At 32.7% G+C, this 27,991-nt stretch overlaps 1 protein-coding gene across 3 annotated transcripts in view; it reads left to right on the top strand.

Annotated features, from left to right (window-relative positions):
- NAP1L1 (nucleosome assembly protein 1 like 1) overlaps positions 1-25,374 on the top strand; it is a 29,888-nt gene extending 4,514 nt beyond the window's left edge. The window contains exons 2-16 of one of the 3 annotated variants that reach the window (XM_006923766.3): positions 3,173-3,209; positions 7,511-7,596; positions 9,005-9,107; positions 14,616-14,757; positions 15,023-15,103; positions 15,819-15,947; positions 17,512-17,583; positions 18,333-18,472; positions 18,915-19,060; positions 19,151-19,170; positions 20,655-20,777; positions 21,436-21,465; positions 21,979-22,026; positions 23,030-23,100; positions 23,789-25,374. In XM_006923766.3, the coding sequence (XP_006923828.1) occupies positions 3,193-3,209; positions 7,511-7,596; positions 9,005-9,107; positions 14,616-14,757; positions 15,023-15,103; positions 15,819-15,947; positions 17,512-17,583; positions 18,333-18,472; positions 18,915-19,060; positions 19,151-19,170; positions 20,655-20,777; positions 21,436-21,465; positions 21,979-22,026; positions 23,030-23,065 (1,173 nt within the window). In that variant the 5' untranslated portion in view covers positions 3,173-3,192 and the 3' untranslated portion in view covers positions 23,066-23,100; positions 23,789-25,374. Of the gene's footprint in view, positions 1-3,172; positions 3,210-7,510; positions 7,597-9,004; positions 9,108-14,615; positions 14,758-15,022; positions 15,104-15,818; positions 15,948-17,511; positions 17,584-18,332; positions 18,473-18,914; positions 19,061-19,150; positions 19,171-20,654; positions 20,778-21,435; positions 21,466-21,702; positions 21,799-21,978; positions 22,027-23,029; positions 23,101-23,788 lie in introns of those variants that run through there. The other 2 variants (XM_015598462.2, XM_015598461.2) reach the window with 2 other exon arrangements.
- The last annotated feature ends 2,617 nt before the right edge of the window (positions 25,375-27,991 follow it).

Below are 27,991 nucleotides of genomic sequence, written 5' to 3'. Positions count from 1 at the left end.
TCCTTAAAATCTTATACTTTATATTAGTACAGTGATACCAGCTTTCTTTAGGATTGTATTTCACTGACAATTTTTAATGGGAGCCTTTAGTTAATTTACATTTAATATAATTACTCTGATATTTAGATTTAAATCTGCTTTTTTGTGTTTTCCGTTTGTCCGTCCTATTTTTCTTTAGCTTGATGTAAAAATACATATATTTTAATTGTTTTACTCTGGAGTTTATATGCTCTGTTGCTAAGCTTTTGGGATTCACCCTAGAAATTACAAATATGCATACATAAGAACAATTGAATACTTGAATCCATTTCCTTCCCCCTTAATCTCACCACTGACATGTTGTGATAGTTCAAGATTTTTTTAACATTCAAAAATTTTTTTTAACACATTGCATAGTGGTGATATTATTTCTTTAAAAATACTTATTTAGATTTCCTTTTTGCCCCTCATTTCTTCTTATACTTTATACCTTCCATTTGGGATGCTGGAGATATTTTTGCCTCAAAATATATGTTTTCCCTTCATTCTTAAAGGGTGTTTTGGTTGGGTATTATACTCTAAACCTCTCAATTATTTTCAGCATGTTAAGTGCAACAGTTGATGATGTTGTCTTTTGGTGTCTATTACTGAAGAGAAAACAATTGTCTTTTGTGCCTTTGAAGTTAATCTGTCTTCTGTGTGCTTTTGAGGTGACTTCTGTTTTTAGTGCCCTGCTTTTTCACTGATATATACAAATGTGCATCTTTTTATTTATCCTGATTGGAATTTGTAGGACTATCTTTCATTCGTTCTGGAAAATTCTTAGCTATTAATTTCTTCAAATATTTTGCCCATTCTCTCCTCCTAGAACTTGCATTAAACCTTTGGTAGACTTTATTGTATTCTAAAATGCCTTTAACTTCAGTATTTTCTATCTTTTAGTTTCTGCCATATTTCGGAAGATTTCTTGTAAGGTTGCTTCTAGCTTCCTAATGAGGTGAATTTGGGCTTTTGTCCAGGAGAGCTGGTTTATTATCCTTGAGAATTTACTTTGGGGTTCCTGCTTAATTTGGGACATTTGGGACAGTTGCTATAAAGATTCCTCACCTTGGATAGCTTCAGGGCTTTTGATTTCACCCATAGTACTTCAAATTTGAAGTTGACGGTTGTCCTCAGGACAAAAGTGACATCCTTCTGTTTATAATTTTACTTCCTGTTTTGCTTTCCATTTTGGGTTAGTAATTCCTTACTATCTAATTTGCATTTTCCATGCTTTTAAGATTTTAACAAATTTTCTATTGTGCACTTTAAATTTCTTGTCATTGGTAGAATTGATCTGCATAATCTAGCTTGCCACTACTGGAAATGGAAATTCTTCAGATCTCTTAGAAAGCAATTTTATGCATAATGAATAAAATTCTCATTGATTTTACTTAATGTTGTTAATTGCAGTAAAAATACATAATGTAGATGTTAACCTAAACTTGTATTTCTCAATGTGATCTGATTATCTGAGATTACTTGCCTCACGTTAGGTTTCTTGTTTAGAATGCATATTTTGAGGGCTGTTCCATTAGACCTGTTGGTTCAGAGTCTGGATATGGGACTCTCATTTTAAATAAACTTAGACGTAATTTTAGATTTACAGAGAAATTGTAGAGATTGTTCAGAGAGTTCTCATATACCCCTTAAACCAGTTTCCCTTAATGTTAACATCTTACATTACTGTGACACATTTATTAGTCTGTATATTTGTCAGAAATAAAAATCTGTTTTTAACCATTCTCAAAGCTAATTAAGTCTTTTACATGAATTTGCTTCTTAATAAGATCAATCTAATGAGGGAACAGTTTTTCCTAATTTTGTAGCTAATGAAATAAGGCCAGAATATGTTTTCCTGAGCAAGATTGCTACAAAGTTGGTGTCAACCCAGATGATCTTACTACAATATTAGGCTTATTTTAAAAAAGTGTGTACAACCAGGAAATCTAATTTATTCAGAATGAACAGATTGGAGAAGGCATCTCTGAAGAATTAAATGCAATCCTGTTGTCTTGAATTCTCTTTAATAAAGAAGCAACTGAATTTTGTTGTAAGAGTTTGAATTCTAAATGTAATGCCACAAAGTAGACACTGAGGGTTAGCAGCATGGTAGTAATAATACTCCAAATATTAGCACTCAACTGCTAAAATCAATAACTCTTCTTAACTCTTCTATAAGCATATTAAGCATGTTGGTATATGGAATCACATCTTGTAGCATTTTGTGAGTAAAGACTTAAGTTTCAAATTTTAAAAACTTGATTTTATTTAATGTAGGATTCTAAATTTGATTAAAACATTTTTTTTTCCATAATCTGCATTACCTGTGTCATTCAGTCATTTTTCTCGAAAACTCATTTTACCTTGTTTTGTTTTTCTAAAATCAGTATTCTTTTAGTTAATACTAATCGTACAGTGAGAAAGAACTTAAGATATTCTCTGATCACTTCTAACAGTAACCAAGAGCATTGTTGACAATGCTCCAGTACATCCATGGTAGGCTAGGGGATGTAATGGTTATCAGTGATGTGACATGAAGTACATTTGAAAAGGTGGGTAAGGTTTACTTAACATAGGTTGGGACTGAGAGCTTTATAACTGTCATTAAATAGTGTAAAAGGCTGACATTTGATACAGAGATTATTAAATTAAAAAAAAATCTCTGGGGAGGCACGATGAGTATAGTGGTGGCAGATTTTGGCTTTTTAACATGAATTTGATAAAAATTAATACTATTAAAAGTGAAGTGGGTTTGTTCTGAGCAGTACTTAGTAGCCTAAAAATTTAAGCAAAAATTGACCATTCATGCTGGTTTTGAATAAAGACCCTTTGTATAGTTCCTTTTCTGTGATTTTACCATACAGTAGATTATTTACCAATAGTGGTACTATAAAAGTCCTTATACGATAGATTAGAAATGCCTACTAGTAACTTGCTTGTTTTGAGCAACATCCTCTGAAAAATTACTTTGACTAATACGAAAGTCCCTGTATTCCATGATTATTTTTAACACATGCTTTTTTAATGGGAGTATACATTTCTTGGAATAGTTTTCAACTTGGTATTGATTTAAAGGGTTTTGGTTTTAAATTTTTTTATTGGTTTTAAATAAATTGTATTTATTTAAACTGATTGATGTTTCTCTCCTTAGATATTTGGAATTCTTACAACATGGCAGACATTGACAAGTAAGTGGCAGATAGTTGGTTCTTTTTACAGAGATTTGTCATCACTTTGTACCTTGATGTAATTAACAGAAGTACTAATTATGTATTATGAAAATGTATGGTAATGACTAATGTTTAGTACTTACTATTATAAAAGTTGGGTACAGTGTATCCAAGACAATATAATCACTATCATAAATATAGTAAGCTGTTTGTCAGTGTTTATTCTTAGGGGAGTGCTGAGCACAATAATGAATCATAAAAATCTTGCAGAATCCATTTTTGCCATATACATTTCCCAAAGATTTTTACTACTTAAATTGTAATATATTGTATATATAAGATAAAACGTATAAAATGTATATGTAAAATTTAAAGAATAATAGGACACTCGTGTACAAGTTTTTAAAAATAGAACGTTACTATGAGAAGCCCTGTGTGCCCCTTCTCAATCATATCTCCCAACTTTCCTCTTCAGAGGTATGAGCACTCTGTTGGCTTTTGTCTGATTCATTTCTTTGATCTTTAGTCTCACCACCTAAAAATTCTTAATGTTTAATTTTGAAAATCTGAATAGCAGTCACAAACTTAAATGTGTAAGGAAAAAGGCAATATTACCACTATTGAAGTCTCCAAGATAGGTAGGAAAGTAAGAAGCAAGAGACTATCTGAGTCATAGTGTGGCTCAACTTTCCTGAGGTTTTTCAAGGGCTTATTTAGGAGAACTCTTGGGCAAGGTCTTGCATCCTGGAAACAGGTTTAATGAAGTTGGCATCTGGCAGGGTTGTAGTGTGGATGGGTGTCTTGCAGAAATATGGTCAGGGAAAATGGAATGAGCCGCATTATTTGTTGCTTGTAATTTTACAGTAGCCTGTCAACTTAGTGGAGTAGGTTAAAGCAGAACACTTGAGGATGGAGAAGATATGATATTATTATCCATAGCTGTTGTGGGCAGCAGAGTATTGAGGTGGGAGGACAGGAAACTAGTACAAGGACAACACATTCAAGAACTGCATATATAAGAATTTGGCTAATCCTCTCATGCATGCTGTCTTTAGTATAAAAAGAGTGGCAGGAGGCATTTTAGTGATAATGGCTCTCAGCGTGCTTGTCTCGTGAATCACATTCTTCCAATCTGGATTTCTTAGCCTTGGTTACACAATTGTCATTGTGGATCTATTTTACTCTTCCTGGGATTTCCTTTTGTTTCTGTACTCTTGAGTTTGCTGGTTGCTGTATCCAAAGTTTTCTTCTTAGAAGAGTACAAGAGAAGTAGAGTACTTTGAGATGGCATGAACAAAAGTGACTTTTCTACTCTTATGCTTAATAGTTTGGGTGTAGAATTCTAATTTGGGAATCAGTTTTCTTCAGAATTTTGAAGGCATTGCTCCATTGTCACCTGGCTTCCAGTATTGCTGTGTTCAGAGTCATTATAATTCTTGATCATTTGTATGTGGCACTTTTTAAAAAACATATATACATATCTGTTTATTTCTGGAAGCTACCCTGGCTTCAGAGTTCCAAAATTTTCACATGGTCGATCTGGTTTTTTTTTTTTTTTATCTCTCGAGTTAGGCATCTAGTAGTGTGGACCCTTTGAGTCTGATTATTTGATGGCTTTCAGTACTGTCGAATATTCTTATTTTGTTGATTGTCTTTTTTCTATTTTCTTTTTCTGGAACTTCTGTTGTATGTTGGACTGGTTCTTCTAATTACCTTTGGTACTATTTTCCATTTTTTTCTCTTTGTTCTTTCTAGGCAAGGCTGACAAGTTTATCTTTCAACTCTTGTTTCTAAATTCCTATTTTTTAGTTTCAAGCACTCTTTTGCTCTCTGTTCCTATTTTTATAGCATCTTGTTCTTGTTTCATTGATTGTAATATTATTTCTCTGAATGTTTCTTTCTCCTGTATATATAATCTGTTTGCTCTTAAAATTTTCTTCTGTTTTGGTCTTAGTGTAAGAGACTTTCCTCAAAAAGAGGTAATACTTGGTTGTCTATCTGCTCATTAAGACTGGGGTGGAGTGGGGATCGGCAGTTGAAGGATGTTTTTTAAAAAAAAAAGTTGACTGGAAAATTCGGAGTGTTGGAGAGGGAGATGCTTGTCTATTTGAGATTTCATTGAGGTCGTCAGGGTGGGTATTTGTTGTGAGAATCTTGTGTCAGAATTGTATTTGGGGGGGGGGGGCTAGTTAGATATACCTCAGTGAAGAGTGCAAAAATATTTGCCTTGCAGAGTTATGGGAGCCAAACAGGGAGAAAGATGCTAGGGAGAGGGCTCTACATTTAGCATTCTAGTGTGTATATTGTCATATCTTAGATACCTGTGTCTGTGGTCCTCTAGTCTGGGTTCTCCCTTTCCAGAGAAGAGTTTAACCCTTTCCAGAGAAGAAACTGCCATTCTTTTGCTAGAGTGAGGGGGAGGATTTAAGCATTTCTGTTTATCAGGTTTTGCTTAGTCCTCCCTATTTTATCCACATTCATCTCCCAGCCCTAGTTCTAGGAGTGTCCTTTTTAAGATTTGTGTTTGGGCTGGTTCTCAACTTTTCCCACTGCTTAAATTTCAATTCTGAGTGAAGTTGCTGCTCTTGTCTCCTGGTCTTTCAGTGTTTATCTGTTTAAAAAATTCTCATAATTTTAGTGGGAATTCTGGAAGGATTAAGATTAGATGAGTATGCGCAATCTGTTATCTTAACTTTCATTTTGTTTTAAATTTTGAAAAAAATAAATTGAGTCTATAATTTTGGATGTTTGTGAGCCCTAGGAGGGTGAGTGGAAGAGGGGATTCTTGTTCTTTAAATCAAGTGTTAGCAAACTTTTTCTGTAAAGGACCTGATCTTAAATATTTTTGGCATTTTGGACCATATGATGTCTTGCAGCTACTCAGCTCTGCTGCTGTAGTGTGAAAGCAGCCATAGACAATACACAAATGAATTAATGTTGTTAGGTTCCTATTTACAAAAAATAGGCATGGGCTGGATTTGGCCATGTGACATAGTTTGTGGACCCCTGTTTTAAAGCTTTAAGATTTAGATGTTTAATAAATGATTGAATGAAAAGACACTGGATGAAGAGCTGTTTCACATTATCTTTAGTTACCCTTAACTTTAAGTATGCTTAAGTTTATACTGAGTGAAAGATATTCCAGAAATAATCTATTGTTTCTGATGAGGAGGCTGATTTTTTTCTCCCTTAGTTGATGGGAACATAAATTTTGCTAGGAGAAAGGAGTTGACCTTTTCTGTCTTGTAACTATGTGAAAATTAGATATTTGTCCATTTATGAAAATTTTTCAAATGTTGTTTCTAAACACATAGAGCAACTAAATCTCTAAACCAAAATGTTAAAATGTAAAATCACAGAAGGAATTACACGATAATCTATATATTGACCTAGATATTTTTATTCCCCTTTCTAATGGTAGTTGTAATTTCATGATCAAAAACTAGATTTTTAGGATGAAATGGGAAGAATGTTATCTCATTACTTTTTACCTTCTCTTTCAATGGTGCCATCTTCCTGGCTTTGCTCTGAGCATGATGTAGACTCAGGCCTTCTTAGCTTTTACTATTCCCCATGTCCACTATGAAGCAAAGAAAAAGGGAGGAAAATCCTCAAAGATAGTAAAGGCTGATACAGTTGCTTCACAGCCAACAGAGATCCAGAATCCTGTTGTTTTTACACACTCCTTCATCCTTAGCTGGTGACTGCTATTCTCCAGGATGCCTCATGATCCAGTGTGGCTGCTGAAGCTCTAGCCATCACATCCCTATTCTAGAGAGGAAGCAAGATCAAAAAGACCTCCTGTTTACCATACTATAAAGGAAGCTTTCTTAAATGTCTATGCTACTACTTTTTATCTCAGTGGCAAAACATAGTCACGTAGCCACATCTAGCTGAAAGGTAGGCTGGGAAATGTAGACTGTTTAGCTTGGTGTATTGCCACTTCATATAAAATTAGGATGCTGTTACTAAGAAAAGTGGAGTCAGTAGATACTGGTTAGAAAGCACATACTTCCTGATATCACATTCTCTGAACCAAAACCTATTAAATCACATTTTTAAAGCTTGAATTATAAACTTTATATTTGACCACATGCTTTTAAATGAAATTTTAAGTGCTTCTTATTTGTACTTGTTTACATATAAAGTTAGAAAGAAAACTGAATTACCTTTTGGATTTCCTATTTCATATTTTTGAAAGAGGCATATTAACAGAAAATGAATTAAAAGTTTTCTAAAAAGATATTTTTTATTCTTTTAAAAACTTTTTTTGGTAATTTGGTACATTTGAACCTTGGTGTGATACTATGATATTGTAGCAAAGAACAGTCTGAACTTGATCAAGATTTGGATGATGTTGAAGAAGTAGAAGAAGAAGAAACTGGTGAAGAAACAAAAATCAAAGGTATTATTTTAAATTTCTTCAGGAGCCAGTGTTTGCTGGCACATGTCTTCTAGAAGATAGTAATAAACGCCATTCTCTTTTTAGATCCTTTTCCACTTTATCCACTGGCCCATATATCAGTTCAGTAATAGTTCGTGCGTGTATATGTTACAGGGGTGGGGAAGAGGGAGATGGAGATGAAGTGATAGTAAGGGAGGAAGGTATGGATATAGTGACTCCTCAGAAATCACTATATGTACCCTGTACTGCTAGAATGTCATGGCGTAGCTATACCAAAACAGCTACCAGTGAGTTCTGATGACTTAGAAATGTTACAGGTATTGGTGTGTGTGTAGGGGTTGGGGGTTGGTGGTGTTTCTATACAAATAACACTAGCTTAGACTTATTTGAAAATGTTTAGTATTTCATATGTAGACAATATGTAATATACCTGTATGTGTATTGCGTGTGTGTGTCTTTTTTTAAATCCATTCCAACCAAACAAAAGGGGTTGATGATGGTGGTAAGGATTTACATTGCTTTAGATTATGCCCCATAGATATGGGCCAAGAATATTAAGGTACCAGACAACTCAACTTTTCATTTTTAAGCCAGAATAAGATAAATTGTAAAGACTACTGAACTTCTAGTTTTGGCTTTCATCTTGCAACATATTTTTAAAAGATATTAGTGGCCAGTATTGATATTTCTAAAAGCATGTTTGTTATCACAACTATATGCCATCTTATAATCAAAATTAGAAATAAATTGAACTTTCAGAACATAACTGAGAAAATTAAATGCCAATTTTGTGTAATGTCTATTGAAGAAGATATGATGGCAAAATAGTTTTTGCAGGATGTGTATCTTTGGATTGAGTATAATTTTTTAGACACCGTTAATAACCAAATTTTGTTTGGCTTTAGTTACAACCTTTGAGTATTTCAGCTGTTAACTTCTCCATTGAGATACACAGGCATATTATACAAGCGTCAAATAAACATTCAGGTTGCTCATTCTACTGGTTTTTTCCCAGGCTTGAAACCATTGCTATATTTGTAGTTATCTGAATGTACTGTCTGCCTTCAAAGGATTATCAAGAGTCGTGGATAGGCATCTGGGTGAATCTTTGAGCTACCCAAAATGCAAGATGGTTGAAACACAAGATAGTAGGAAGAGAAAGGGTATTGTTGATAGCAGTTGTGGAAATGGCTTTGAGAAATGGGATGCATTAGAGATGATTAGGAATCTGAACTTGTCTTGCACATTGGGTTTTCCTACAGTGAATTTTCTTTAGCTTGCTGCTCGTCTCTATTCATGCCAGCGATTTATGGGCTAGTCAGAAAAACCTCATGATTGGATTGTCCTATTAAAATAGCATAATGCATTTTCATAAAATCCTTCTTTTGATGCCCTTTTTTCTTTAAAGCGCGTCAGCTGACTGTTCAGATGATGCAAAATCCTCAGATTCTTGCAGCTCTCCAAGAAAGACTTGATGGTCTGGTAGAAACACCAACAGGATACATTGAAAGGTACAAGTCCATTTTCATAGTCCTTGTTTATCTTTCTGTAGTCAACATTGCAGGTGTATCTATTTTTAAGACCATCTAGGACTTACGTATGTAATAGTAGAAAGCTAATGTTTGTTAGTATCCAGTATAGGATTATTTGGAGTTTAAAATTTTGCTAAGTACCATCAATTTAGAGTTGGGCTTGTAAAGTTTATTTTGTATTTTGGTTCATCTGCACAGGAAAAATATTGGTCTTAACCATTTCTGAGATTTGTTTAGAAGTTTGTTAGAAATGAACAAAATTAGAAGAAATACAGATTTTTTATTTTTTTTTATTGGTGATATAAATAATAGCAAAAATTTCTTCTTGTAAATTTTTTTTAAATGGCTTTATTATTTTAAGATCCATCCATATGTATCTCTAATAGCTTCTAGCCTCTAAATGTTGCCTAGGTCTCTGATGTTTGTTCACCATGTTTATTATATGCTTTTTCTTTGATAGGCACTTAGATTGCATCCAAGCTCCTGAACACTGAGTTCATTGTAATGGTCATCCTTGTACATGTCCTCTTAAGGAACTTTGTAAGAATTTCTTTGGGAAATGTACTAATCACCGACATATGTAGTTATGGGATTTGCAAGCCTTGAGTACTTCCAGCTTGCTTTCTAGAATGACTGTGTCCAGTACATGAAAGTTGCTTTATCCTTGTGCCCTTCCAGTAATTGGCATCATTCAGCTTTATAGTTTTTATATTTTTACCAAAGAGGTGCAGGCTTATTTTCTATGTATTTTCTGATTTCTAATGAGCTTTGAGCTTCTCTTCATGGTTTTTAGGCTTTTAGGTTACTCATTTGTCTGTTTTTCTGTTGGAGATACTATTGTTTTCTTGTTTTGCAGGAGTTCTTATGTATTCTAGGTATTATTCCTTCATCAGTTTTAGACTTCGAAAATACTCTATTGTGTCCATTTCTATTAACTTTATCCATAGCATCCTCCATTTAACAGAAATCCTTAATTTTTATGTTTGTTAAATGTTTTGATCTATGGTTCTTTTAAGGTTAAGTCCTTCTTTGTTCTTTCTCCATTTTTTATTGCCTAGTTTTACCTTTCCCCTTTAGATATTTAATCCCTCTACAGTCTACCTTTGTATTTGGTGTAAATAAGCATCCAGATCCTTTTTTTCTTTCTTTTTTAGTGAGCTAGTTTTTATAACACTTCATTAAATAATTCATTCTTCTTCCATTTATTTGTGGTACCACCTTTATTGCATATCACTTGCTTATAAACACTAGTGTCTGTCTTTGAGCAGCATTCTTTTTCATTGATCTTTGTCTTTTGTCTTTGTCACACTTAATTACTATGGTTTTATGGTATGTTTTAATATCTGTCAGGGTGAGTTGCTTTCCTCTACCCCACCATGGTTGACCTAACCATCTGTAGGTCTTATCGTACATATGATTGACAGTAAGTTTATCAGCGTTTTCTCAAAAAAAAAAACAAAAACAAACTAAGCTAAAATTTTGATAGCAGTTACATTGAATATATAGATTAAAATGGCAGCTACTTAATATCTTTTTAATATTAAAATAATCTATATCTTTATATATATTCAAATAATCTGTGTCTTTTACAAAGTTTCTTCATAGTCTGTTCTTGATTAATTTCTGTATATGTTAGTTGTGTTGTTATTGTGAGTAGTATTTTATTTTTTAATGTGTTTTCTGGTTAGCTTTTCTGGTTAGCTGTTCTTAATGCAGAGAAGGAGGGCTGTTGTTTTTGTTTGTTTGTTTGTTTGTTTTTTAAGTTAATTTGTATCCAGAAACCTCGCTACACTTATTATAGCAATTCTTTATGTTTTTCACTTACCACAAAAGATCTTACCTGCAAATAATGGCAGGGTTAGCTCCTATATCACGTTTATTTTTCTTTATAATTGTTCAGGACTTTCAGTATTATGGTGCACAGAAGTGTTAAAGTGGGCATCCTTGTCTTATTTCCAGTCTTAACCAAGAATGAATATAAAATCTCCATTAAATTTCGTGTCTATTTATGATTTTTTTTTTTACTTTTTTTCTATATCAATTCAGATGGTCTTTGATGTTTGAATTTATTAAGTGTGTACTAAATATATATTTTTGGAAATGGTATTTTGGATATCAAACTAGCCTTGCATTTCTGGAATAAGTTTAATCATGCTGGATTGTTACACCACACCATTGAATTGGATAGTTAATATCTTATTCAGGATCCTTATTCATTAGTGAAATGAGCGTATACATGTGTGCATGTATGTATGTACTATAAAAAAGCTTTTATGGTGGTAATTCTATCCCCTTGTTTTATAATCAAGATTTCAACTGCCTGAGGAAATAAACATTGGCTTCTTGACTTTTTTCCTGTTTTCTAGAACAACTTATGCAATAGGAATTTTTAAATCTGTGATTATTTTCCCTTCATAGTCTGTATTTTGCATCTTCATTAGTTTTGCAAGATGTCTCAAATCTTATGTTTTTTAGAACCAGCTTTTGACTTTCCATTTCCATATCGTTTTTGTTGTTGTTATTCTTCTGACTTATATGGGTTTGCTCTGTTCCTCTTTCCAATTTCTTTAAATACATACTTAGTTCACTGGATTTATAAAAAAAAATTGTATTTTTTCTTGCCTTAATCTGTTTTTGTAAAGTTCTGTGACTGTTAAGTGTGAAGATCTATATGCTAAAATTACTGTTTCAAGCTTAGTAATTGTATTGTTCAGGTTCTCTGTTACTGCTTATTGATTATCTGCTTGATCTAACAGTACTGGGAAAGATGTGTTAAAAATCTCTGATTTATTCTCCTTTTGATCTGTCAGTTGTAGGCTATAGAAAACTCTGATATCTTACTCTAGTATGAATGTTTGCTTCTTTATTAGTAATTTTAAACTCTACATTTCTTTAAAGTGGTAATGTTTTTAGACTTCATTGCTACCATCTTTTCTTTGTTTTTAAATTTATTTTACTTTTTTTTTCTTTTTTCTACAGGTCTGTTGAGTAGATTGAGTTGTTTTCTGTTGGTTTCAAAGTTAATGCATTTCTCTTTTTTTTGTTGTTATTATGTTAAAGTGGATCATAACCTAATACCTAAGTTTATTTACCCCTATTGATTTTTTAAATTTACCAATACCTGTATTGTTTATAAATAACGTCTAGTCCTTTTATTTCTTTCCTTCAGGGCAATAGTAAAATGTACCAACATATTTGACCACTCATACCTTATATATAGCATCTCCCTGGATTTTTTTTTAGATATTCAAAAATTATTTTTAATGAATATAATGAATATCTGTGGCATACTTCCTGAAGTGATATACCTGACATAGTTTTTCTTTTGTCTTCATATCTGAATAACATTTTGGCTATAAAATTGTAAATTCAAAACTCTTAATTATTTTAAAAATTTACTTCATTTCTTCTTGTACACACTGTTTTCTTTTGAAGCCTGATTTATTTTGTAGGTAATTTGCTATCTTCATTGAACTCTTAGACTTTCTTTTTGTCTTTGATAATTCATAAATCTAATTAACCTACCTGGGGTGAAAGTAAGGATTTTCATCTTGCTTTAACTGTGAGAAATTTATTCTCATTTCTTTAGATATCCACCTCCTTTTGCGTCTTAGCTGTTGGTAAATTTGTCATCCATATCTCATAGCTTTTCTGTTGGTCTTTCCTGCTATCTTTCTGGATAGCTTTTCAGCCTCATGGACTTTTTCTTCAATTGAACCTATCCTGTTTATCCTGTTTGTTGGTTATTTTAGTTACTGTATTTTTCATAATATTGCCACCTTGTTTTAGTTTTCTTGGTCTTGTCTCATATTGTTAGTATCTCCTCTCATTTCTTTATTTGTATTCTGTTGAAATTCTTAGTTTAATATAGCTGCTATAGATTATAAGTATTTTCATCTTTCATAGAAATTGTACTCAAGTGTCTAGTTATTTTCGCCCTAGCACTTAGGGATCCTGGGCTGCAAGAGTTACTCCAATAATAAATATTGAAGGAGGAATGAAGATCAGACTGGTTTGTGACAATCCCATGGAGTTTAAGAAGGGGCAAAATGAGCCTAAGCTAAGGAGAGCTCTAGTCAGTTTAGATTCAAAGTCGGCTGACAATTGTGGGCAATTTTTTTTGACTGCTTTGGGAGGAGGCAGTTTCCTTTGGTTGTAACCTATTGTACCTGGATTGGCTGGGTAGAGCAGTGAGTGCTTGTGGGCTCTGAGCCAGTTCAGCTTTCATCAACTTCATGTTATCTAAGGAACGCTGGCACTGTGAAAGGGTGGTGAAGAGGATAAGCAGTGTTGCAAGGCAAGCACAGAACTTAAAAGGCTTTCTTTCCAGCTTGTCCTCACTGCTACCCACGCTGGCTATTCCCATTCCCTCCCCAGATGGTAGCTCACCCTGTACCAGTTAAAGACAGCCTTCAGCCTTACTCAAGTTGTTCATAGTGTTTGTGTATGTGTATTTGTATGTATGTTTCTGTTTATATACACTGAAATAGTTGTTTCCTTCTTAGTTCTAAAGTTTCCAGGGTTGGGTTTTTGAAACAGGACTTGAGGAAGAGGCCAGCAGCCTCTTCGACAGAACATTAGGCTTTTTATTTTTAATCGTAAGACAAAATTTGACATCTTTAGGTATTTTTTTTTACTTCTGATTATCTTAACTAAAGTTGTGGTTAAGATAATTACTTGATTTATAACATGTGGCAGGCATTTCTAACCTGGACTCTGGATTTGTTACACAGATTCCCTGAAGTTAGGTAAATTTTGAGTGTGAACATTTTGTGTGGTAGAGGTGTTTAAAAGGGGCTAATAGGTAATAAAGGTCTTTATAACCTTTTTAATATCTATGCCCAGTAAGTTGTATTATATGAGTTATATCAATAAAACTGCTATTTAAAAAAACCCATGTCCCCTCTGCATAAAATATTACATTCTTATTTAATATAGTTTCAAATTCCAAATTAAGAGACTATTTTTAACTTAAGACTGCATTTTAGTCTATGGTCATGCTACCCTGAACAAGTTCCATCCCGTCTGATCTCAGAAGCTAAGCAGGATCAGGCCTGGTTAGTACTTGGATGAGAGACCACCTAGGAAAACCAGATGCTGTAGGCATAAAAATATACTGAAAAAATAAAGGATTGTAAACTGACAAGGTCCTTGCAAGGGTTGCCTCGCCTAAAAAGAAAAAAAGACTGCATTTTATAGCTGAGACGCCAGCACTGATAAGAACAAAGCTGAACTCGAGTACAATGAAAGATTTGGGTTGACAATATGATTTACATTTTTTTATTAGTTTACCTGATTAAATTTCTACTTTTGAATTCTTATAAATCGAGAGGTCCATGTATTTATCTCTTGAATTTTAATAACATTGAATTAGATCTTCTACTTCACATAGGAAACCTATTTCACTAACTTTTATGGTTTAATTTCAATATGATAAAAGAAGTGTGACTTATGATGCTATGTAACTGGTGCTTTCTAACCTTTCAGCCTGCCTAAGGTAGTTAAAAGACGAGTGAATGCTCTCAAAAACCTTCAAGTTAAATGTGCACAGATAGAAGCCAAGTTCTATGAGGAAGTTCATGATCTTGAAAGAAAGTATGCTGTTCTCTATCAGCCTTTATTTGATAAGGTAATGCTTTCTACTACTTTGTTTTGTTTATCTAAAGTTCAAGAGGATAACGCAAGTCTGGAAACAAACTTTAGACCTCTCAGCAAAATGGTTATTAGAGTATTTGGGGAAACTATCAGTAATAGCACTTTAAGTTGTGGTATGTGTTAATTAAATCTCAGTGTGTTCTTAATGAGAAACAGCTAGTTTTTAGTTTGGATGCCAGTGTTTTTATGCAAGTGTTTTTTTTGTTTGTTTTTTTTGTTTTCGTTTTTATGTTTTTTAGCGATTCGAGATCATTAATGCAATTTATGAACCCACAGAAGAAGAATGTGAATGGAAACCAGATGAGGAAGATGAAATTTCGGTTAGTACCAACTTTAATTTAGTATGTTTTATACCTTGGAAATTGTTTCTTTATCATAGATGAGTAGTGAGTACAGATGAGCCAGTGTTCAACCTGGTACCATATATGCCGAGATTCACTTTTTCTTTACATTTTTATTGTACTTAACGTTTATAGATTCATGTAAATTTTTTCTTTGAACTTAATGATGGCATGCAAAGGATCGTTTTCTTTTTTCAAGTCTTCTAAATGACTTGCCCACAACTAATAAATGGTAGAGCCGTGACACAAATCCAGGTGCTCTGTTACATGACCCTGTTTTTCCAGAATTGCTATTTTAATGTTGCTTGATTAATGTTTTGATTTAAAAAATGTAAAAGGCTGAGACATTGAACAAGGTTTATATTTCTTTTGCTTTTCCTTTTTGCTATGCTTAAAGGTCTTTATTTTGATAAAGTGAAAATTTTTTTTCCTAAAACTTTTTCTTACAACTCATGGTCCTAGTGGTTCTCTTTGGAAGAGTATGATAATAGCAGTATTTATAAAAGTAAGGTTTGGTATGGGTATCAGCAGTATTTATACAATTGGACTAGAACTATTTGGGCTGAAAGTTATAGTGATTAGGAGTTTGTTGGTTTTTATACTTCTGCTACTGCATTTACATTAAGGGGATGTGTAAGATTTTATCAAGAGGTCTAATCTAAGTATTCAATAATGTATGCTGTCATTTATCAAGGAGGAGCTGAAAGAAAAGGCCAAGATCGAAGATGAGAAAAAGGATGAAGAAAAAGAAGACCCCAAGGGAATTCCTGAATTTTTGTTGACTGTTTTTAAGAATGTTGACTTGCTCAGTGATATGGTTCAGGTAATATTATTCATTAAAAAAAACACCAGTTTACCTCAGCGAGTATAAACCTTTGAAATTTAACTGTCTGTTATGACTAGTCTCTTCATTGTTGGCCTTTGTAGAATGATTGCTTTCCTTCGAAACAGAGGGTAAATTGCAGCTTTGATTAATGTAATCAGATACATTATAATTCATTTTCAAAAATTAGATATTGAAATGGTCCCTTAATAATTGCTCATTATTGTCTGGTGCTTTCTCATGGCCCTGTGCCTTTTGTTTAGATGCTTAGTATGAAGGTAGTATGGGAAGAGACTTTACAATCCCATACAACTATTCCAAGTACATTTGCATTTTAAAAAAATACTGTAAATATCTTTAACTCTTACAATTGTTACTTTCTCTGGGAAACTTTGCCTCTCTTAATCAGAAACATTTCTGAGCCACTACCCATCTGTACTGTAGTACTTGTTGCCTTATATTGTAACTGTTGGAAGTTAGTGTCAAGAAAAAGAAATTATCTCAAAACAATGACTGCTTATTGAATTCTACTTTAGCAAAGTAGGAAAGCATCCAGCAGAACGAAAGAAACAAGAGCAGCTAACAGCAGTTTATAATCAGGAAACATTTTTAAAGCAAACATGCCTTTTTATTTATTTACTTATTTATTTAAATTAAGTTTATTGGGGTAACATTGGTTAATACAATTATATAATTTTCAGTTGTACATTATAAATTGGCATCTATATATTCTATTGTATGATCACCATCCAAAGTCTAGTTTCCTTCAACTACCATATATTTATCCCTTCTACCCACTTCAACTTCCTTCTACTCCCCTATATTTGACTGCCTTTACTCCGTCTACCTCTCCCTCCCCCACCCCTTACCATCTGGTAACCACTAGTCCATTGTCCATGTCCCTGAGTCTCTGTTTGTCCTGTTCATTTGTTGCTTTTAGGTTTATATGCCACATATAAGTGATATCGTGTGATTTTCAGCTTTTTCTGTCTGGCTTATTTTGCTTAGCATGATTATCTCGAGGTCCATCCATGTTGTCGCAAATGGCAGTATTTCATCTCTTCTTATGGCTGAGTAATATTCCATTATATATATGTACTACAGCTTCTTTAGCCAATCATCTATCGTAGGACACTTCGGTTGCTTCCATGTCCTTGCCACTGTGAATAATGCTGCTATGAACATCGGTGTGCAAATATCTTTTGGGATATGAGTTTTCAAGTCTTTGGAGTAAATACTCAGTAGAGGGATTGCTGGATCATATGGTAGATCAATTCTTAGTTTTTTGAGGAACCTCCATATTGTTTTCCATAGTGGCTGTACCAATTTGCAGTCCCATCAGCAGTGTATGAGGGTTCCTTTTTCTCCGCATCCTCTCCATCATTTCAAACATGCATTTTTTAGATTTAGTTTTGTACTCTTCAGCTCATTCAGTCTGTGTAATGATGTAGTCAATTGTTATGTAAAGCTTCACTATGAAATATCAGCTAAGTGTTTACTTAGTGACAATACTAATACTAAAATGCCATATCGCTCATTTTAATGTTTTTGTTTTAATTTGAAGGAACATGATGAACCTATTCTGAAGCACTTGAAAGATATTAAAGTGAAGTTTTCAGATGCTGGTCAGCCTATGGTAAAAGAACTTTGAAATACTTTTAATTTATAACATTAGATGTTTACAAGTAGATAAATGAGGTGTGACATTCAAGGATTAGAGATGGGGATTTGAAGAAATTAAAACTGATACTTGGTACATTTGGTAGGAAGTAAATGTTTGGATGTTGATATGTGATGCAACATTTATTCTTTTTCTTCTCTGAACATAACATCCTGTATTAAAAATGGGTAAAAAATAATAGCAAGGAAATATGAATAAGAATATAACTTATTCTGTATTAAAAGGTATGTTTCTGGGAATTACATAAAATAGGAGATGTTAGAGGGTCCCCACTTCCACATTATAAAAGATCAACCAACAGCTTCTCCCCAAAACCATCAGTATTATGTAAATTATGAGCAAACCTACTACAGGCTATAGATTCTTACATTGTGAGTAATAAGGGGCTTTTTCTCTGTCAATCTAGGTTCTAGTCTAAGATTTAAAGTTATTTATGGGGATTGAGGGAAAAAGTGGGACTTGGTCAGTTTATTCAGCTGTGCCTAACCTATTTTGTAAACATGTTACTAAATAGTGTGAGCTGAACTAAGTTTTATTCAGTTTCTTTTGTGTCTCATTTTGCTTTTAACATAATTTGGGATTTATCTGATTATTTTCCAGAGTGGGAAAAACATCACTTAGAATTTTATGTTCATAGAAATCACCAACATGTTGAAATTGATGATGTAGGAGTTCATAAATTTTTTTTGCTTCTTTTTTTTAAGAGCTTTGTCTTGGAATTTCACTTTGAACCCAACGAATATTTCACAAATGAAGTGTTGACAAAGACCTATAGGATGAGGTCAGAACCAGATGATTCTGATCCCTTTTCTTTTGATGGACCAGAAATTATGGGTTGTACAGGGTGAGTTTAATTTTACTACTTTAATAGAATATTACATCTGTTTCTGTTTTACTTACGATTTGTGATATTTGATATTTCCTAGTGTGTGTGCTTGATACATACATGCATAGGTTATCTATAGACATGTGAGTAAAATGTTTTCTGAGAAGAGCTCATCCATTTTTCTAGAATTCTTGGCTCATAGACTGTCACAGATATTTCTCCAAAGGAAGTGCACATTTAAATTATATTGCGAGTTCATGGTAATTATAAATGTATTTATTGAAAAAATTTGTTTAGAAATAACGTTTTTCTCTTACACTGCTATAGAAAGCATTTGAACCAATTTTGCCCTCTAAAATTTGAAATCAAATCTACCATTGAATTAGAAAAATCTTAGCTCTCCTTGCAATTGAAAGTAATGTGTTAATTGTGATAAATTTTTTTCCTTTCGTTTTGGAAGGTGCCAGATAGATTGGAAAAAGGGGAAGAATGTCACTTTGAAAACCATTAAAAAGAAGCAGAAACACAAGGGACGTGGGACAGTTCGTACTGTGACCAAAACAGTTTCCAATGACTCCTTCTTTAATTTTTTTGCCCCTCCTGAAGGTAAATAGTGTTTTAGTGTGAGTATTGATGGCTATTTTATTATAAGCTTTAATTTTTTATTAATTTGGATTTCTTTTCTCAATTTTTCAGTTCCTGAGAGTGGAGATCTGGTAAGCTGAATTGTTACTTACTTGTTAAATTGTTTACCGTATATGAAATTAAAGGACTAGTTCTCAAAAATGGGGAGTGGGACAGTTCCTACTAGCATTTTGTTCTGAGGCTTGCAGTGCATTTGGAAGACCTTTATGCATCTGTAAAATTATTCCATTCAAAATGCTTATAGTGCTTCCACTGAGAGATGCTGAAAAGCTAAAGTTTTTTTTGTGGGTTTTTTTTGTGGGTTTTTTTAGACTTAGAAATATTGCTGTAAGGAATTCAAGTTTTCAAGACGATAATTCTCTTCCTCATTGAAACTAGAATGTACTAAGTCATTTAAACTATTTACTAAACTTATCTAACCACACTCTGGTTAGAACTCTTTCTATATTTATTATTCCAATGGAAATATGGTTTTATATATGTATATGTAGCCAAAGATGTAAGAAATGTTCCTGGCACATAGCCTGGAATGAGGAACAACCTTAAAGAAGCCTATACAGGCAGGGTAGGTTAGGTATGTTTTGAATTTGGTTTTCATTGGCAAAGTTTTTAAATTAACTGATGTAGTTTAAATAGTTTTATACATATATGGAATTAGAAATTATGTTTATGTGAATACTTTTGAATTGGAATAGTTTTGGCTATTTAGACCAGATCTGCAAAAGGCAGGTATTTCTGTATATTGTGAAGAGTGATAACTAGCTTAGCTCAAAATGTCTTTTATAGGACAGAAATGGGGAATAGAAAGTGGCAAGTGAATTTTAGGTAAAAATAACTATTTATGAGCATTAAGAGTTTCACTCTATTTTCATGTCAGGGGATGGGTTGGAGTTTGTGTTCGTGTGTGTGTGTGTGTGTGCACGCATGTGTATTTTAAGTCTGCTACCAAATATTGATAACAAAACAATCTTGAGTACTTATGGATAGAACACCTCCAATTTTGAAAAATTTCAGCACCATTTCAGTATTGTGCTTTGCCTTTAAATAGAAATCCTAGATTAACTCAGTCTTTTATCAAGTGGGAATTTGTCTCCTTATATGGCATTATACAGTTGCTTGGGTGCTATCTTTTAGGAAGTGTGAAGTCATCCTCTGTGGTCTTGTATTATGTGTCATATACTTAATGTTATTTATGAAAGCCTGAGATTTTTTCTTACTGTTGGTGTTTTCAGTAACTAATGCTTTAAAAGGAAAATTGCAGTCATATAACAAAGTTGCTTTTTTTAATGCCAGAAAAAAAGCAATGACTAGTTCTAATTTTTTATTTCCCAAAGATTCTCTGAGTATGTACACTGGCCTGCTAACTTTCTTTTATTAAAAACCTGTAAAGCTAGGGCATATATAGATGACTATTTGATCACACACATAAGCTAGTTTAAAAATGACGGGAAATTAAAAGTGAAATTGAGTTTCTTCATAATTTAAACCCAAGAGTCTCCCATATGCCAAATTAAATAACCAAGTTATTACATTTTATGCTTTTTTTCTTAAATAGGATGATGATGCTGAAGCTATCCTTGCTGCAGACTTTGAAATTGGTCACTTTTTACGTGAACGTATAATCCCAAGATCAGTGTTATACTTTACTGGAGAAGCTATTGAAGATGATGATGATGATGTGAGTGAATCTGAATCCTGCAATAAAATCATTTGGTGAGGGTATGATAGTCAGAATTGGTGAGAGATTTAACGAATAGAAGTAATTTTTAGAAAGCAAGACAGACTAATGCAATCAGGATAATTACTGATCTGTAGATTACTTTCCTTAATTTTTCTAAATGGGTCCTCTTTGGATTAATTAGTAAAACTTTACTATGTTTGATTAGTGTTAAAGATCTATTATACTCTTGTCTTTGACCAAATGAAACAAACATAGAACTTTTATCTGAATGAATATTAAATTACATAAGGTAAAATTATGCTGCCCCCATATGTTTTGGATCTGTTTACTGCTAAATGGCGATCAAATAGGCTTTAGGTCTTTTTTGTGCAATGTGTTTCACACATAAGTACAGGCAAGTAATATTTACAGTGATAGTTGTATTATCATGTTTTATCCACAATTGTACTATGCTCTAAATTTTCAAATCGTCAGTTTTAATGGCACTGAGCTGAGTGATTCCTACAGCAATTGCCCTTTTTAAAATTTATAATGAGTCACCTTAGGGAAAGTATTTTTCCTTTTAGGTATTAGTGAATACAATGATGGATGAAACTAATGCTGTTCTCAAATATTTGTTAGCTTCATTCAAACTTGATCCTTTTTCCTTTTTTAGTATGATGAAGAAGGTGAAGAAGCGGATGAGGTAATGTTTACCAAATGAGCCAATAATTCTCTGTCTAACACACTGAGAAGCAAATTGAGTGATTTATATATTCCTTTGCTATAATCATTATTCTGTGATATGGGATAAAAACTTTTTTTTGGAAAAAATTATGATTTTAGAATTCTACAGCCAAACAATGTATGTATAAGGTTTCAATAAATAAATTGCAAAACTCAGAACATTTTTTTTATTTCAAATAATTCTGTTCTGCTGCAGGGTTATCAGCTCTTTGAAGAAGTCAAAAGCTGCAGTAAACTTTTTCAACGTTGGCTGCAGTAAATCTTTTCAATAAAAGCTATCTGGATGTCTCAAGTTGTGTTGGGAAATTTTTCATATTAGAAGCTTTCAAATTAAATTGCATTGTCACCAAACTCTGTAATCATGAAAACCTCTTGACCTATAGAGTAACTTGTATTAAATTCTCCCTACATTATGAGCCATTTCTTGCTACTGTGTACCTACTTCATGGATGCATTTTGAACTTTAATATAGGAAGGGGAAGAAGAAGATGAGGAAAATGATCCAGACTATGACTCAAAGGTGAGCAAAATCAGTGCTACATTTTGTTAATTTTAAGGCGGGTTAAATAAAAATTGGTGTTTACAAATGTAAAGTTTATTTTTGTCCTTTAAAGTCGTAAAAACTCATTGACTGGAGATATATTAAATACACACTGGCATTTCAATAGTACATGTAATTTTGATGCACCTCTCTTAAACTTTTATTTTGGGTTTTGACCTTGTATTTTTCATAGTTTCAGGCTAAGTAAACCCTAGGATTCTATTTCAGTGGCACATAATTGTAGAGTTCTTTTTTTTTTTTCCCCTAGTTTTTTAGAAACATTTTAAATTACTTATAGCTTGTGGTCTCAGGTGGTTTTTCCTTTGAAAGAAAGCTTATAAATGTCAGTTTTTAAATCATCTGAATGCAAGAATGCTTGGGAATAGGGTATCAGTACCATTAGATTCTTCCAGCCACCTTGTTCTCCATCTCTCAGGAGTCCCAGTCTGTTATTCCTGGAATTTGTCACATCAGGGTTGGTAAAGGCCTTTATCCTCCCACAAAATACATAGTGTACTTTTATCAAGATTCATTTGAAACTTGTTTTCTTTTTAATACATTCATTTATTTGGTAAATACTATAAAATATTCAGAAGGTACTTTAACCTAGTGAATAGGAAAGAGAGGGTAGTTAAACATCAAATTAAGTAGTCTCACAGGTATGAATCACTCATTATTATGAATGGAATCAGTATTTTTGAATAACTGATCTATAAAAGCAGAATCGGTAATATGGCTAACAAATTGCTTGATTATTTAACTTTTTAAGATTATGGCTCAGGGTGTCTCATGGAGTTCATTCTACAGTGTAAATTGGGACTTGCTAATGTTTGAATAAATTAATTGCCATCATTGCTGTACCCTTAATTTGGCAAAAATTTTGACAGACAGTGAGATAATGTGATTTTAAGGTAATTAATTACTATTGAAAAATTAAGCAGGGTAGAAAAAGATAGATTGACTTGTTGTTTTCCTTTAACAGAAGGATCAAAACCCAGCAGAGTGCAAGCAGCAGTGAAGCAGGATGTGTGTGGCCTGAGGATAACCTGCACTGTAATAGCCTAAACACAATTATTATTTACTTACAGCCTTATGTTTTTGTATATTCTTGGTAGACTCAGTAATTTTTTTAAAGGAAAGGAATTGATATTTTAAAGACCAATTTGTTCTACCTAGCATTTTAACTTTAGTTTTTCTGCCAGATGTGTTGAATGCAGAAATTCTTTCACACATTTTCATTCATTGCCACATAGTTTGGTTCTTCTGGAGTATTTTTATCGTGTAACTATTAGATTACAGTTATGAAAATAAACAACTGTTAAATGAAACAGATTTTTTGTTACGCTTTTTTTTTTCCTGAAGAACCAAAGTATTTTTTCAGCTAGTAGTTAAATGGGTTTAGATTTGCTTGCACAAGCTTTGCCTTCATTATTTTGTTTTAGAAATGTAGTGTTCATACAAAGACATTTCATCATTTTAAAAAAACGAAAACAAAACTTGTTAGAACAAGTATATGGTTAAGAATTTCCAGTAAGACTACATGTATTGACTTAGATTGTTAATGGATTTTTGTATTTTAGGTTACATAGTTAACTGTAAAGAACCCTAACATAGTAGTATGGTTATTGGTTACCACAAGGAGGGTGAATAAAACCTAGTATTATCAGAAGTTAAGCTTCATTATTTTAACTGTACTTTTAAATTTAACTTCCATTAACTAAGCATCTTTTCTTTGTGGTAGGGTCTACCTTCTGCTTCCCTGGAAAAGGATGAATTTTCATCATTTGACAAGCCTATATCAAGTTTTTTTGTTCGTTTGTTTGCTTTTGTTTTTGCAGCGTAAAATAAAAATGTCAAATATAATTTTAGTTCTCACAAGGTAATGTCTTAATTTTGTACTAATTCAGGTAGAAGCAGTCATAGCTTTAATTAAGTGTTGTACCTAGAGTACTATATTGAAGAAAAGGATGCCAACTTTGGAAGAGGTGTACTGCATCTCCTAGTAAGAAAGTGTGGAAAAGAAAGACAAAATCTTAATCTTAAATGATGTAATTTTTTTTTTTAAAAGAAAAAAAGTTAAGGGTTTTTTTTTTTTTTTTTGGTTAGAATGAGAGGGCCCCAAACCTCTATAGTTCCAATTCTTAGTGCTTAAAATATGTTATTTACCCATGCTTCTGTTTACTATGTATTAAAATGGGTAGTACTGTTTACTTAACTACCTCACAGATGTGTTATGCATATTAAGTTAAATTTTATGAAATGTTTCTCAACCTTATAAAAACTTAAAAATTTGGACCTATTTGCACCACGAGTCTGATATTCAGCATTTTATTCATTCCATGGTTTGATAAACTGGGAAACAAAGATTAAGTACTTTATTATGAATCTGGTCAGATAACACTTTGGCTCCTATTTTAATAGAAGTGGATGGATAACTATTTCAAAAGGTCCAAGGATTGTTTTTAGATATTTTAGTTATGACCATGTTGTAGAGATCATGGGACCAAAAAGAAAAAAAAAAAAAAAAACAACACCATTTTTAGGGGGGGAAATGCCATTAAATTTGAGACTGTAGAGCCACCTTTAAAATACCTCAGGCTAATTACTGTTATTTTTTTTTGTGGTGAACTTAAAAGCTTTGGCAGTGAGGGTGGACTTAAGTGGATTGTAATTAGAGGACAGCTTAGAGTTTCTACTCTTAATAAAATTATATAGGTTCATTTTTAGAGGTAATAGAGCTTCCGTTTTGAAATTTTAATATGAAGGTCTTGGAACATGGACACATTTTGTTATTTGCATAGTACTATCCATTCTGTTTCTGAGATTTTAATTAACTACTGGAAATCCTTAACCGACTGCAATAGTTAGTAGGGGGAAAAAATGCCATGAAAGCACCTTATGTTTTTCCTCTTAGTTTTTGAATGATTTTGGTTGCTTTGATTAGACATTCTGTGCTGATTTTTTTGTGTGTGTGTGCCCATAGCTCATTTGAACACAGCTGAACTTAAAAAAAAATTTTTAATCTAAACATAGGATCCCATTTTTAATGAACTTAAAGTAGCAAAACCACTGTTTTTTTAAATTTGTTTGGGTTTTTTTTATTCCTCTAGGAAATAGCTATTGCCAAAGTGAAGGAGTAGATACTATTTTGTCTTGTTATATAAGGGTAATGTGGTTGCAGAGGAATTGTTCTCTTAATAAAGTTGGAGTTTTAAGAGATATCAGTGTTCATCTGTGCCATTTCTCCATTCTGAAATGGTTCTATTCCATTCTAGAAATTTGAAATATGTAATTTGAATTCCTTAATAAAATTTGCATTTAATTTTATAAAATGTACTCGTGATATTTTGGGTGGTTTTTTAATTTAAAAAGTGACTATACTTTTTTGGAAGAACAGAGTAGAGATGCTTAGAGTAGGCTATTCTGTGGTTAGTCCACAGTGGCCCATAAATTTGAATAATTTCAAGTTGCGAGCAACCTCCCAAGCCCTGCGAAACGAAGTTTGTTGTTGGAAGACTAGAAAGGAAGGAATTCCGCAGTTCTGCAGATTTTATTCTGTTAGCTATAGCCATTTTGAGACACTTAAAATTTTGTCTTTCCATTACATTTTCTGTTTATAGTTTTCTCTAGCCCAGGCACTGGCTACCAGGAAGTTCTCATTTTTTCCCTTCAGAAATTATAAAATCCAATATGATCACCTACAAATAATTTGAAAATATTTTTTAACATTTTATGGTCATTCAAATATGATAAGCAGAGAACAACAGATCCATAAATTGATTAGTTTTTAGTTCTCTAAATTGATCAGATTGGATGTCTGAAAGTTAAGTTTATGTAATTTCTCAGAATTATTTTACCTAGTTCACCAAAGCAGTATTTGTGACAAAAATTACTTGTGTGGAATTGGTTTGGAGTAGTACTTAAGAAAAAATGGGATTCTACCTCTATTTCCTTTTTAACTCATTTAATAACAGATAAACCTGAAAAGGAGACAGTAGCTTTGATAGAAATGTTTTCATTCTGTGGATAGGTTAATAACATTGATTAGTAAATGATGTCCCCTAAAATAACTGAATTAACTTTATATTACTGCTCCTTGTAAGACAGTATGAATTTGTGGGTTTATCTGAGTCGTAGGCCATTCCCATTTTTAAAAATAAATACAAAACTTTGAATTATTTGTGAAAACCTCATACCATGCAGAAATATTAAACTAATATTCAAATATTCTTTGGATGCTTGGTTTCAGGGCTTGGTTTAGAATTTGAGTCCATTATTTAGATTAGTCTTATAAAAATTTAAGCCTTTAATTTTTTGACTGTTTAAATAAAGCCAGATGTTATTTTAAATGTACAGATTAGATGGATAGCTTAGAAAGAAGCATACATTCTTTATAGGAATCTTAGAAAGGAAAAATTATATGCCAATTTATTTTTTAAACTGCACTGTATATATATTCAGTAATTGTAAACTGGATTTTGTCTTAAAAATGTTCATAATTTAGGTAATTTGCTACTTAAAGCACTAAGTCTAATAGCTAAAAATGTGAATGATAACTGAGATTAACTTATAGCTGTATAGTGATTTTGTATACTGACTTAAAAATTCAGATATTAAAACTATAACTTTGATAAAAAGCCAAGTTCTTGGACTGATTAAGAACAACTTACTTGACTTCAGAGAAATGAAAACATCTTTGTTGTATTGTGAAATTACTTAAGGTTAAGTGTTTATCCATGAGAAAATTGATGTAATTTAGTTAATTATATTGTCAAAAAATACAATGTGCTTTGTATCTTGTGTTTCTTCCATTTGACATACTGTACTTTTAGGTTTTTCAGTTTAAAAATTAAGGTTTTAACTAATTCTAAGTATAAAATAAATGAAACTGAGTATAACAATTTAGAAATAATAAATTGCCAGCAGGAAATAAGTCTTTAATCCATTTGTTTAATTTTGATACTCAGCATAAATTATTGCTTAAAATCGGTGCTTTTCAGTTCATATATTTTCAGCATAAAAGCAAGAAGGACGAACTGGGGATAAGTGATCCAAAATACAAATGCCAGAAGTTGACATCTCAGTAAGAGTTAACGGTATTAATATTAATAATTTTGCAAGTCATAATGAAATTAATCAGTTGTGGCTCTGAACTTTTCATGGAGTGGTAAAATGGTTTCTGCCAGAATATGCATTGTGTGTGAGAGCTTTTAGTGAGAATTTCAAGGATAAGTAGTGAGGGATGGAGCCTATGAGCAGAAAGCAGTTCAGGTGAAGATACTGGAGGAAATAAATGAAGGTCCTTAAGTAGGAAATTCAGGGTATTGAAAGACTGGATGGAGAGATACAAGGGGCCATGCCATGAAAGACAGCCTTAGAAATCCTTTTACAGGGTTTAAAACTCTGAAAACCACTGTTCAGGGTATTTCAAGTGACCTTGCCATGAAGATAATTTTTAAACTAAGATATGATAAGACTATTGAGAGTCAGCCACTTGAAGGTAAGAACATAAATGCTGGAGGCCTCAGGACTAGAGACTAGTTCTAAAGTAGCCTACCTTGTCAAGAATAAGAGGTGAATTTCCTTTTTTAAAAAATAATGGATTCAGGGTTACCTATGATGAATCCTCTTAAAGTCAAGTTCCAGAGTTCTTTTGCGGGGGGAGTGCTTTATCGATGTTTCAGCTTTTCTCTAACAGGAATAATAGTTGAAAGAATCCCTGTATATTTTTAAATCATTTGTTGATTTATATTCTTATGCATAACAGTATTTTAAAATCTTTGACAAGGTTGCAGGCATTATGCCCTTTACATTCTAAATGCTGTTTTCTCACTACAAAGACATTCTTGTAGAGAATTTTACTATGCAATCACAATTCATTTTGATGCTTAAATCATTCCAGATTTGACCAGTGGTATCCTTATGAAGTTCCTATGCACTTGTG

The sequence above is a fragment of the Pteropus alecto genome, unplaced genomic scaffold (genome assembly GCF_000325575.1).
Source record: "Pteropus alecto unplaced genomic scaffold, ASM32557v1 scaffold76, whole genome shotgun sequence".
Lineage (NCBI taxonomy): Eukaryota > Metazoa > Chordata > Mammalia > Chiroptera > Pteropodidae > Pteropus > Pteropus alecto.
Note: the sequence above shows the minus strand (reverse complement) of the source record. Positions and strands in the feature narration are given on the sequence as shown.